The 13,074-nt window shown below is 44.0% G+C and overlaps 2 protein-coding genes across 5 annotated transcripts in view; one reads left to right on the top strand and one right to left on the bottom strand.

Annotated features, from left to right (window-relative positions):
• Nucleotides 1–1,689, bottom strand: part of VAMP4 (vesicle associated membrane protein 4) — a 210,968-nt gene extending 209,279 nt beyond the window's left edge. Inside the window, exon 1 of one of the 2 annotated variants that reach the window (XM_078641103.1) lies at nt 1,577–1,689. The gene's annotated coding sequence lies outside the window, so the exon portion shown is untranslated. Of the gene's footprint in view, nt 1–1,558 lie in introns of both variants that reach the window. The other variant, XM_078641097.1, reaches the window with a different exon arrangement.
• A 7-nt stretch (nt 1,690–1,696) lies between these two features.
• LOC144753358 (uncharacterized) lies at nt 1,697–10,934 on the top strand. 3 transcript variants are annotated; one of them, XM_078641084.1, is made up of 3 exons: nt 1,697–1,825; nt 7,646–7,824; nt 8,292–10,934. In XM_078641084.1, the coding sequence occupies exons 2-3, from the start codon at nt 7,713–7,715 to the stop codon at nt 8,822–8,824; spliced, it is 645 nt and encodes a 214-aa protein (XP_078497210.1). In that variant the 5' UTR covers nt 1,697–1,825; nt 7,646–7,712; the 3' UTR covers nt 8,825–10,934. The 3 variants fall into 3 exon arrangements, with proteins under 3 accessions (XP_078497210.1, XP_078497206.1, XP_078497215.1); XM_078641080.1 differs by having other exon boundaries at nt 1,698–1,825; nt 7,643–7,824; XM_078641089.1 differs by lacking the exon at nt 1,697–1,825 and adding an exon at nt 1,952–1,978.
• The last annotated feature ends 2,140 nt before the right edge of the window (nt 10,935–13,074 follow it).

Raw genomic sequence — 13,074 nt, 5'->3', positions numbered from 1 at the left:
CTGTGACCAATGCAGTCTTGTTTCATGGACGCATCATTTTCTCATCAGTTTTAGCATCTTTTCTGAAGTTGTCAATCCCAAAGTTAATCATAAAACTGCTGTTGAATACCCAGGTCAAACAGGATTACTTTAGAAGCCATCCCAGAGTCATTGGATGATCATCCAACTACCTTAGAAGTCATTTACACGTCATCAGACATCATCATCAAGCTCTTGAAGTCATCAGCAAGCTGCAGAAGCTCAGCCTGAGGATTTGAGGATGACTTGAAAATGAGTATCTGATGACTCTAGTAGGTGTCATTATTGGTGATGATTAAAGGATGACTGGAGTACCTGATGACTATAGTAGGTGTCATTATTCATGATGATTTAAGGAGGACGTGAAAATTAGTATCTGCTGACTTCAGAAGGTGTCATTATTCCTGATGATCTGAGGATGACTTGTAAATGACTCTCCGATAACTTTACAAGATGACATTGTTCCTGATGACTTTGGGGTGATTTGAAAATAAGCATCTGAATACTTCAAAGGTACTATTGTGTTTTCAATAAGATGTTTTTGCGTCTGGTGATTTTAACAAGAATTGTTTGTCTATTTAAAGAGCACGTCCACCACTTTGGTTTCAGTTTTCCAGAAAAATGCAAACTGTTGGATGATTGCACAATGAATTGCAGATAAACGTCTGACCTCCTGCAGCTGGGAGCCCCAAAACCCAAACACACCCTGAACCCCAATATTAACCCTGGCACCCCAAAACCCAAACACACCCTGAACCCCCAAATTAACCCTTGCACCCCAAAACCCAAACACACCCTAAACCCTAAAATTAACCCTGGCACCCCAAAACCCAAACACCCCAAAACCCAAACACACCCTGAACCCCAAATTAACCCTTGCACCCCAAACCCAAACACACCCTAAACCCTAAAATTAACCCTGGCACCCCAAAACCCAAACACACCCTGAACCCCCAAATTAACCCTTGCACACCAAACCCCAAAACACCCTAAACCCTAATATTAACCCTTGTACTCTAAAACCCAAACACACCCTAAACCCTAACACTAACCCTGGCATCCCAAAACCCAAACACACCCTAAACCCTAATATTAACCCTTGTACCCTAAAACCCAAACACACCCTAAACCCTAAAATTAACCCTCGCACCCCAAACCTAAACATGCTCTAAACCCTTAAATTACACCTGGCCCCCCAAAACACAAACCCACCCTCAACCGTAAAATGACCATGTACGCCCTAAAATCCAAAAGCCCTACAAACCCCCAAACTTTTTATGAATGCGGAATGCCGGGAGGCGCTGCTGTGATATGATACTTTCTGTACCCCCAGGCTGCACTTCCTTCATAGAGTATTTCCATAAACACATAGTTTAGTGGAATCCGATTGTTAGATTCTTTAAACAACTGCGGACAGACCTGCTCATGGCCCGAGGAATAGGTCTTGCAAAGGAAAACAAGCGTTGTCGTCATGGTGACTGCCGAATTCACTCCATCACACTACTAAAATACATTTTTAAAAAGCAGTTGCCTCGAACACAATGCCAAAATCACCTACTGTAAACCACCAGTCTGCCGGCTGGCTGGGACTCGAACCGCAGATCCTCAATGCAGAGCAGCTCTCTCACCTTTTCTTCCTCTAGCAAAAGCCTACGCACATCCGGGAGCGCCGGAAGTGACGTCATTGTTCTGCGGCAAGAACGAACATTGCCGTGAGTGCAATGGCCATTAAAGGGACAGGTGGATTGGCATCGGTCTCTTTATTTTTCCAACTCCACTTCCTTCGTCGATTCCAGCGTATACTCAGGTAAGTGCTGCAGCTGTTAAAAAAGAGCAGCATCGATCCTCCGCTCTCGGTCCCAGCTGCTCAATTTCCGTCCCAGACTCCTCATTTTTCGGAAAGCACGAGTTTTCATTAAGGGGGCAAATTCAGACGCAGCTCCCTGCATGTGTGTGCTTCGTACGTGTTATAATGAATACCTGCGTTGCAATGTGTGTGTATTATGTGTGTTTGATGTTTGTCTGTATCAACCTGCCTGCTTGTTTAATATGCACCTTTTGTGTTTGAGCATGTGTATTTTTGTGTTTGAGCATGTGTATTTTTGTGTATGTGTGACGTAGTGCGTGCCTGTGTAAGTTGTGGAAAATTGCAAAAAGCCTAAAAAATTTGTTTTACAGCAAGTTCTTCGCCGTAAGGAAAGATAAATTACTGCCTGGATATTGTAGGTCCCATGTTGGTTCCAAGTGCACCTGCGTGTATTCAAGATTCTCGACCAAGTGGAACAGTTTTCGATCTACTGAAAAGTTGTCAATCAAAGAAGGCTAAACACATTTATTTATGTGAATATTGTATATTGTTGAGCATTACTTGTGTCCTTGCAACTTGTAGTGAGCCTTCATTACTAAATGAATGTGTGCTCTATTGTTGAATCCTGGTCACGTTCCCCAAGCTGTGTAGTGTGCAGAGCAGCACATCTTCTAAAACACTGGCAGTTTTCATGGATGCGTTTCAAAGCATAAGGATAAATGCTTCAAATAACTTAGCCGTTGTAATGCTGGTTCTTTATTTTGTTTGCTATTTGTGTAATTGAAAGGCCTGGTTGCCTGTGGCGATTGAGGTTTACGCCCTATTTAGGAAACGTAGTCCGACGCATTCCAACATCTTGCAATATCTACTTTCGCAAAAAAGGCTATCATTCTGGTTTCGTTCCATGTGCATGCAATGTTTTTAACTCGTTTGTATATATTATTGAGACAGGGCCAATTACGTATTCCCTGTTTGCGCTAATTTACCTTGACCGCTAAGATCTCTGTAAAAATGAAGCCGGTCTTGTTACATCTGCCACTATCGATCCCAGCCATATATTATCCAGTTACAACCTGACCTACTGCTAAAGTACTAAGGGATCGAGCCCTGAGATAAATCACATTAATATTTCCTATTTTCTCTCTTTGTCTCTCTCGCCTTCTCTTTGTCTCTCTCGCCTTCTCTTTGTCTCTCTCGCCTTCTCTTTGTCTCTCTCGCCTTCTCTTTGTCTCTCTCGCCTTCTCTTTGTCTCTCTCGCCTTCTCTTTGTCTCTCTCGCCTTCTCTTTGTCTCTCTCGCCTTCTCTTTGTCTCTCTCGCCTTCTCTTTGTCTCTCTCGCCTTCTCTTTCTCTCTCTCTCTCTCGCCTTCTCTTTCTCTCTCTCTCTCTCGCCTTCTCTTTCTCTCTCTCTCTCTCGCCTTCTCTCTCTCTCTCTCGCCTTCTCTCTCTCTCTCTCGCCTTCTCTTTCTCTCTCTCTCTCTCGCCTTCTCTTTCTCTCTCTCTCTCTCGCCTTCTCTCTCTCTCTCTCGCCTTCTCTCTCTCTCTCTCGCCTTCTCTTTCTCTCTCTCTCTCGCCTTCTCTCTCTCTCTCTCGCCTTCTCTCTCTCTCTCGCCTTCTCTCTCTCTCTCTCGCCTTCTCTCTCTCTCTCTCGCCTTCTCTCTCTCTCTCGCCTTCTCTCTCTCTCTCGCCTTCTCTCTCTCTCTCTCGCCTTCTCTCTCTCTCTCGCCTTCTCTTTCTCTCTCTCTCTCTCGCCTTCTCTTTGTCTCTCTCGCCTTCTCTTTGTCTCTCTCGCCTTCTCTTTGTCTCTCTCGCCTTCTCTTTGTCTCTCTCGCCTTCTCTTTGTCTCTCTCGCCTTCTCTTTCTCTCTCTCGCTCTCTCTCTCTCTCTCTCGCCTTCTCTTTCTCTCTCTCTCTCTCTCTCTCTCTCTCGCCTTCTCTTTCTCTCTCTCTCTCGCCTTCTCTCTCTCTCTCTCTCTCGCCTTCTCTCTCTCTCTCGCCTTCTCTTTCTCTCTCTCTCGCCTTCGCCTTCTCTCTCTCTCTCTCTCTCTCGCCTTCTCTCTCTCGCCTTCTCTCTCTCTCTCTCGCCTTCTCTCTCTCTCTCTCGCCTTCTCTCTCTCTCTCTCGCCTTCTCTCTCTCTCTCTCTCGCCTTCTCTCTCTCTCTCTCTCTCGCCTTCTCTCTCTCTCTCTCGCCTTCTCTTTCTCTCTCTCTCTCGCCTTCTCTTTCTCTCTCTCTCTCGCCTTCTCTTTGTCTCTCTCGCCTTCTCTTTGTCTCTCTCGCCTTCTCTTTGTCTCTCTCGCCTTCTCTTTGTCTCTCTCGCCTTCTCTTTGTCTCTCTCGCTCTCTCTCTCTCTCTCTCTCTCGCCTTCTCTTTCTCTCTCGCCTTCTCTTTCTCTCTCGCCTTCTCTTTCTCTCTCGCCTTCTCTTTCTCTCTCTCTCGCCTTCTCTCTCTCTCTCGCCTTCTCTTTCTCTCTCTCTCTCGCCTTCGCCTTCTCTCTCTCCCTCTCTCTCTCGCCCTCTCTCTCTCTCGCCCTCTCTCTCTCTCGCCCTCTCTCTCTCGCCCTCTCTCTCTCGCCCTCTCTCTCTCTCTCGCCTTCTCTCTCTCTCTCTCTCGCCTTCTCTCTCTCTCTCTCGCCTTCTCTCTCTCTCTCTCGCCTTCTCTTTCTCTCTCTCTCTCGCCTTCTCTTTCTCTCTCTCTCTCTCTCGCCTTCTCTTTCTCTCTCTCTCTCTCTCGCCTTCTCTTTCTCTCTCTCTCTCTCTCGCCTTCTCTTTCTCTCTCTCTCTCTCTCTCTCTCTCGCCTTCTCTTTCTCTCTCTCTCTCGCCTTCTCTCTCTCTCTCGCCTTCGCTTCTTCTCTCTCTCTCTCGCCCTCTCTCTCTCTCTCTCGCCTTCTCTCTCTCTCTCTCGCCTTCTCTCTCTCTCTCTCGCCTTCTCTCTCTCTCTCTCGCCTTCTCTCTCTCTCTCTCGCCTTCTCTTTCTCTCTCTCTCTCTCGCTTTCTCTCTCTCTCTCTCTCTCTCTCTCTCGCCTTCTCTTTCTCTCGCCTTCGCCTTCGCCTTCTCTCTCTCTCTCTCTCGCCTTCGCCTTCTCTCTCTCTCTCGCCTTCTCTCTCTCTCTCTCGCCTTCTCTCTCTCTCTCGCCCTTCTCTCTCTCTCTCTCGCCTTCTCTCTCTCTCTCTCGCCTTCTCTCTCTCTCTCTCGCCTTCTCTCTCTCTCTCTCGCCTTCTCTCTCTCTCTCTCGCCTTCTCTCTCTCTCTCTCGCCTTCTCTCTCTCTCTCTCGCCTTCTCTCTCTCTCTCTCGCCTTCTCTCTCTCTCTCTCTCGCCTTCTCTCTCTCTCTCTCTCGCCTTCTCTTTCTCTTTCTCTCTCGCCTTCTCTTTCTCTCTCGCCTTCTCTTTCTCTCTCTCTCTCGCCTTCTCTTTCTCTCTCTCTCTCGCCTTCTCTTTCTCTCTCTCTCGCCTTTTCTCTCTCTCTCTCGCCTTCTCTTTCTCTTTCTCTCTCGCCTTCTCTTTCTCTCTCGCCTTCTCTTTCTCTCTCTCTCTCGCCTTCTCTTTCTCTCTCTCTCTCGCCTTCTCTTTCTCTCTCGCCTTCTCTTTCTCTCTCTCTCTCTCGCCTTCTCTTTCTCTCTCTCTCTCGCCTTCTCTTTCTCTCTCTCTCTCGCTTTCTCTCTCTCTCTCTCTCTCTCTCTCTCGCCTTCTCTTTCTCTCGCCTTCGCCTTCGCCTTCTCTCTCTCTCTCTCTCGCCTTCGCCTTCTCTCTCTCTCTCGCCTTCTCTCTCTCTCTCTCGCCTTCTCTCTCTCTCTCTCGCCTTCTCTCTCTCTCTCTCGCCTTCTCTCTCTCTCTCGCCTTCTCTCTCTCTCTCTCGCCTTCTCTCTCTCTCTCGCCTTCTCTCTCTCTCGCCTTCTCTCTCTCTCTCTCGCCTTCTCTCTCTCTCTCGCCTTCTCTCTCTCTCTCTCTCGCCTTCTCTCTCTCTCTCTCGCCTTCTCTTTCTCTCTCTCTCTCGCTTTCTCTCTCTCTCTCTCTCGCCTTCTCTTTCTCTCGCCTTCGCCTTCGCCTTCTCTCTCTCTCTCTCTCGCCTTCGCCTTCTCTCTCTCTCTCGCCTTCTCTCTCTCTCTCTCGCCTTCTCTCTCTCTCTCGCCTTCTCTCTCTCTCTCGCCTTCTCTCTCTCTCTCTCTCCTTCTCTCTCTCTCTCTCGCCTTCTCTCTCTCTCTCTCGCCTTCTCTCTCTCTCTCTCTCGCCTTCTCTCTCTCTCTCTCGCCTTCTCTCTCTCTCTCTCGCCTTTCTCTCTCTCTCTCTCGCCTTCTCTTTCTCTCTCTCTCGCCTTCTCTTTCTCTCTCTCTCTCGCCTTCTCTTTCTCTCTCTCTCTCGCCTTCTCTTTCTCTTTCTCTCTCGCCTTCTCTTTCTCTCTCGCCTTCTCTTTCTCTTTCTCTCTCGCCTTCTCTTTCTCTCTCGCCTTCTCTTTCTCTCTCGCCTTCTCTTTCTCTCTCTCTCTCGCCTTTTCTCTCTCTCTCTCGCCTTCTTTTTCTCTCTCTCTCTCGCCTTCTCTTTCTCTCTCTCTCTCGCCTTCTCTTTCTCTCTCTCTCTCGCCTTCTCTTTCTCTCTCGCCTTCTCTCTCTCTCTCGCCTTCTCTCTCTCTCTCGCCTTCTCTCTCTCTCTCTCTCTTGCCTTCTCTCGCCCTTCTCTCTCTTGCCTTCTCTCGCCCTTCTCTCTCGCCCTTCTCTCGCCCTTCTCTCTCGCCCTTCTCTCCTTCTTCTCTCTCGCCCTTCTCTCCTTCTTCTCTCTCGCCCTTCTCTCCTTCTTCTCTCTCGCCCTTCTCTCCTTCTTCTCTCTCTCTCTCTCTCTCTCTCGCCTTCTCGCCTTCTCTCTCTCTCGCCTTCTCGCCTTCTTCTCTCTCTCGCCTTCTCGCCTTCCTCTCTCTCTCTCTCTCTCTCTCTCTCTCTCTCCACCTTTTCTCCCCCCCCCCCCCCCCCCTTGCGCGCTCTCTCCCTTCTCGCATTCAACTGCCTCGGATCATGTGTTAAATATTTATAAGGTGGAAGCACGCACAAGTTGCAGTAACGCGTGCCTTCCCCATTGATTGAGATCTTATAAGAGGTTTCCCCATGCCCTCTTCTCGTTTGAACTGCGGGTACTGCATGTGTCAACCAGGTATGGGATCCCTTTATGTTAAATTGCATCTCTGGCAAAACACCTCTGGCAAAACACTTAGGTCTCCCCTCTGGGACCTTATATTGGCTATGCCAATGTTTTTGCTTTATGTATTTGCCATTGTAATGCCTTTTGTTTCATTTATAAAGCCATTACATATTGCACAATTAACATAGAATACTACTAGCAAAGCTAATATCTTTAGCTTAATAAAAGGTGAAACCTATTGCATTTTTAACGCTTGTCCTTTCATGTTGGGGGGTGCCGGTGGGCAGAGGGTAGCAGGCATCTGACTCTCTATGCATCTGCGGAGATAGCTAACTTGATTTCCCGTCACAAACCCCAGTGTGAAAGTTCACTTATTGATAGTTCTTCCATTTCTCTCATAATGCCTCTACTTTGCTATTACTATTTGTCCTGAGCAGCAAGACCTAAGCATACACTCTGGCTCTCCAAAAAGAAAGTTGATATTAGGTAATTTCCTCAATGGCCTTCAGTGCATGCCCAAACACTTTTTTGTAGTCCACAATCTAGGCATATTAGATAGAAATTGCACCAGGTCAGTGTACTTTTTGGGGTGCTTTTCTCCAATTTAAATCTGTTAATCAGTTTGATATGCTTTGTATTTTACCTCTGAAACTTAAACCACACACAAACTAATTCCTGATTTTTATATCTAGCAGGACATAATCATGGCTTCATTCAACGTCCTGTTTTTCACTTGCGATCATTCTGTGTGTGTTCGAAAAGATGGTGACTTCCTGCTTTTGGACAATCCCGGGGAAGTTCTTTGTAGATGAAGCTGGTTGGCCAATCAACGAAGAGAGAGATTTTAAAGCTACGATTCTGTTCCAATCATCTGGTAAGCACAATAAGTAAACCTTTATAATAAGTTTGCAACTGCAGGATAACGGTACAAATTACCAACCTGTTTCAGTAAAACCTACATTTGTGATTAATTAATCCAATAATGGACAGTAAAAATGTACATGCATGTCCCCACATATGCCTTGGATTGCTCTCCAGAGACAAATGTAACACTTATGAAAAGGACTGAAACGTTTAGCTTGTGGGACTACTATAAGGCAGCTATTTTTGGATAAACTATTTTCAGGAGGTTCAAGTTCAGGCTTACAATGTGTACTGTCTATTAAGGAAAACTTACTTACTTGGTTATGGATAGATTGTACATTTGTCCTTTATTATCAATACCTCTTTATTTATATATTATGGCTAGAGCGTGAAGATATATTGCAAGTGGTCAATGTGTTCTTTTCTGTTTTGAAGTTTATATGTAAATATATTTTTTTTTCTCTTGCTTTTTTTTAGTGAAGAAACAATGTCTAATGATTCAGGATATTTTTCAAGAGATAATTGCAAGCTATTCTGGCACAACAGAGGGTCTAAAACAGGTGTTACTTCAAAGGGCACTGGAGAAAAAGCAGATGTTAATGGACTGTGGCAATCGGGGAAGCGCTGGTAGACTTAAGAGGGTGTTACGCGAACTACAAGAGGAAGAAATTGCAGAGAAAAGAGGCAAGGACAAAAAAGCCAAGCAGAGTGGACTGGATTATATAAGAGTTGGTAACAAAGCTCATGCTGAAAGCACAACTTCTCAGCCTGGTGATGCAAGTTCGCGGATTAATTTTCAGAAACTTGAAAACCTGGCCCTTTTAGCAGGGATGGCTAGTGTCCTTCATCAAAAATCCACAACTAAAAATGACGCATCAGACCGCGAAAATGAACTTGTCTTGGAGTCCCCGCTTAAATCCAAATATCAAGGACAAAAACATGCCTCCCTTTCACCACGTCATCCTAGAGTAATCAACACTCATTCTGAAAATATAATGGGGCCATTCTGATGTAATCAATAGCCATCCTGAAGCTGTCATAGGATCATCCAGGAATAATCCACACTCAAACAGAAATTGTCATGGGATCATCATTCCAGAGTAATCCACTTCCATCCTGGAGCGGTTATAGGATCATCCTGGAATAATTGACAGTCCTCCTTAAATTAGCTAGAACCCATCCTGGAGTAATTCTCCCTCATCCTGAAGTTGTCAATTAGTATTCGTGGAGTTGTAAAAGGTAATCACTCCCTGCCAGTAGAAATCATCAGAATACCATCCTACTGTAGTTTTTGTGATGAGTCTAGGTTTGTCATCACATTTACATTTTTTGTCCTACAGGCATACTTCAGGATGGCTTGAGATGACTTCCCCAGATAATTGCGGGAATAGCCTGACTGTAATCATCAGATGAGTCCAGAATGACTCCAGGATGATCTTCCTTTTTGACATGGGTAAACATGGTCAACAGTAAAGAGTTTACCACACTCCTTGAAAACATGTTATTAGCCAGAAGCCAAAATAGAAGTAAACCTGCATTATGTTTTCATAAGTGAATTTCAGGCGCTCTCAACACTACTGCTCCGATTTAATGAACTGTAAAATGCTGTTCAATAACCATATCAGTCATTGGCTTCAATGGACTGTTAGAATATTATACGTTATTTAAAGATTGAATGCAAAAATCATAAGGCGTTAATTTCTATTTTTTTTAAAACGTTTAGACCTACATATCTTTAGGAAAATGTGGCGGCAAAGACTTCAACCACGACATGAGAAAATCAACACAATTACTAGAAACAGTTTTATCACTGGGACGTAAGTATAGACAAGATATAAAAGGCATGTTAGAATATTAACTATCATCTAAAAACCTACAGAGAAGAATGGAACAAGAGTGCACGTGATGACTTCAATTAACCCCACTGATACAATTTCAGTCGACTGACTGACAAGTTCAATTATCACCACACTTAAGAAAACCTATTCAAATGCAGCTGTTTACAAAAACGTAATGAACACAAAAACTGTTTCAGATATCGTTTATAGTAGGCCTTTTTACCTCTCAGTACGGTGACCACCTGCCCGCTACTTAGACAGATCCGTGAATTCAGCATCACGACCGTTGTCCCTATCTATGGTTTTATCATTGTCATTTGTCCCTAATGTTAGGGCTTCCGGGTCGCATAACAACCAATCCCACTGTTGAATATATTCTGTCAGTTTTCTGGGGCAAGCCGGGGCTGATAATGTGTAAAACGATCTGGGATTGGAGAGTTGGGGGACCCAGCCAATCCCACTGTGCCATACAGATTTCTGAAGTGGTAATTGGCTGTTGGTTCCTCGAGTGCAGGCGCTCGATCCGTACTCGCTCGCTCTTATTGTCAGTGGTGACTGTCCCCGTGATGCTCATACTGGTGAGAGGGGGACCTTGAGGGAAGTTGTATGTTAGTCATGTACTGTTCGCCTAGAGCCTGGCTGTCTCAGCTTAGCTAAACACAGTAGCCGCGCTGAGTAGGAGCACTTATTGAAGTGGGAATGGGATAGAAAAGGTTTAGGGGAGGGAACTGGGCTCCGAGAGGAACGTGGCAAAAGCAGTTATATGGAATCGGTAGTGAAGGAGGCTTACCATTGATACGTAATATGATAGAAATACGCGTAATTGTTGACGCACAACGCGAGTGTGTTCAGTCCTATAGTCTACAGTTAGAACCAAACACTTTACAACATTCTACAAACATATCAAAACAACATACTCCAAAAAATGTTTGGCATAATTAAGGGGGTTACAAAACTTATGCAATTTTTTTTCTCAGTTTAATATAGTACAAACTATCCGAAGGTGTTTAAGTGCTTATATAAGCTGTTGTAAAGTGTATCTTAATCTCCTTATCTGTCATCTGTCTTCTCATGCTTTCCAGCTTGTCTGTATTTAGAATGTTATGTATGTCATAGAATGCTTGAAGAGATGGGTCTTCACTTGGTGATGGAAGGCTGAGCTTCCAGGAGGACAGCTCCTGGTGGGGCTTACTTAACTGCTTACCTAACCACTTATCTACCATTCTGGTTCACCTATACCATCTGTAACTTCAACTACAATAAATATTAACTTGGAACTACACCTTGACTCCATGAAGATTATTACTTTATTTCATTGGCAACGATTTGGACTACAAACCCTGCGTGGATACTATTTTAAAGGATTTCTACATTGATTTTTACTGTTTCAAAGTCTTCAACTACATCTAAGAACTCTAGCTCTACAACTAAGAACCCAAGCACTTACTTGCAACTATACATTGTTGGCTGCCCGTGCCCCACCAGTGACCAACTTTCAACGGTCAGCCTCACCTGGGCTTGCCAACATCAACTTAAGCTTGGTGAGTTCTCTGCTTATTTCGAAGTTTTTAAATTATTTATTGCTGCACCTGTTTTTAAAGCCGCTGCTCCTGTTTTAAAACTCATTCTCCTGATTGAAAAGAGACTGCCTGACTGTGCTTGATTAGCCTGCTGATTGAAAGCCTACACGCTATTGTTTTATAAGCCATCATCACAAACCTGTTCCTGTTTTAAAACGTTAATTCAGTTTGCACTGTGCTGATTTATAAGCCTGCAGTGTGTTTTTCAAGGAGACAGTTAAGTGAAGGCTACACTTGACTTTATTTTTTGTATAAAGCCCCTGTGTGAATGTCCGTGGATTCCTGCAACTTAAAGAGTTAACTGCCTGGACACCGGCTTAATTTTGTAGAAAGGAAAGGCTTCATTATTGCACCCGCCCGAGTTATGGGTTTTACCTGTCACCATCTGTTTTGGGTGTGCCCTTTTTTCCGACCCTGCTTGTCTGGTGATTACAGATTTATGGGGACAGCTTGGCGAAGTGAAGGCATTTGGAGAGCCTTTCACTTTGTCCGTGATTTGTATTTCCTGTTTGCAGCGTGACATGGAAGATGAATTTGCACTTCAAGCATTTGGATTACGAACTGTGTTTTTACTTAGTAAGTGAAAAGATTTACTTTCATCTTGCCGGTCCAACTCGGCAGTTCAACCGCCATCAGTACATTTAAATGTGGCACCAGCGCGTGCATCCAGCGCGTTCATCTTGCGTGCACCCTCACAAGAGTTCGATGTTCTCTCTTGTTTCCTGTTGTAATGACGTGCCTTTAGCGTCAATGACACTGCGCTGTAGCTATGGAGTACATTTCTGTGCCTTTAACCACCCGGCACGACGTGAGAAAACGTGCTGCCATCTTCACGATACTTCAAAGTGTATTTTCTATTCAGCACGTCATAACCTGCACCTCTTCCGGACGTGTCTTCTTCAAGTTCAGCCCCTCTGTTTAGGTCTGTTTAAATTCTGTGGTGGTACAATTCTGTCTGCACAAAGTAAATAAAATAAACAGAGCGCCACATATGACCTTCATCTACTGAAATGCAGTGCTGTTTCTTCAATGTGTCTCATGGTATTCGGAATGACAATTTCTTCATGTGGGAAAATGCAAGGAGTGCATTTCGTCAATTTTTCAGCGCAGGTACTGTTTCTTTCTTCTTGAGCTACAACGTCTAGCATGTTTTCCGGTTCACAACGGTGACAACTTTATTTTATTGTTTTGATATTATCACGTAATGTTAGGTTGCAGCAGGTATAACTATAAATTATTTATATGATTTTTTTTTTCCAGGTTTAACATGGTGATGTTATTTATTTTCTTAATGAATTCATCAATTTGTGCATATTTTATGAGTGGACACTATTTGTCTACGCCTATCGGTTTAAAATGATATTTTGGTCATTATTTGATTTATGCATGTGTTATGAGTGGACACTATTTGTTTACAGTTATCGGTTTAAAGGGATATTTTCGTCATTATTCAATTGATGCATGTTTTATGAATGGACAATATTTTTGTCTACAGTTACCGGTTTAAAATAAGATTTTCTGACGTCATTCTTTGAATTCAGTACTGTTTTATGATAGTTTTGCTCGAGCTCTATTAATATTATTATCTTCTTTTTGCGCAAAATAGTTTTACTGCTCCTGATTGTTTCCTGTGCGTAGACGTACGTCACATGGAATTTTGGTTTTATTATATTTGTGATACTTAAGTTTTAATGCTTTTCTTATATTGCTCTAATTAATTATTCTTGCTGATAACATTTCTTCTGTTTATGTTCTTGTTAGGTGTTATTCTTTCACCTTTACTTGAATTCCTTCTTTTATTTATTCATTCTTGTTCTATCTTTCACTACTTGGTTCATTGTT

This window comes from Lissotriton helveticus, chromosome 1_1, assembly GCF_964261635.1.
Source record: "Lissotriton helveticus chromosome 1_1, aLisHel1.1, whole genome shotgun sequence".
NCBI lineage: Eukaryota > Metazoa > Chordata > Amphibia > Caudata > Salamandridae > Lissotriton > Lissotriton helveticus.
The sequence above is the reverse complement of the archived record's forward strand: the minus strand, read 5'-3'. Positions and strand labels throughout refer to the sequence as shown.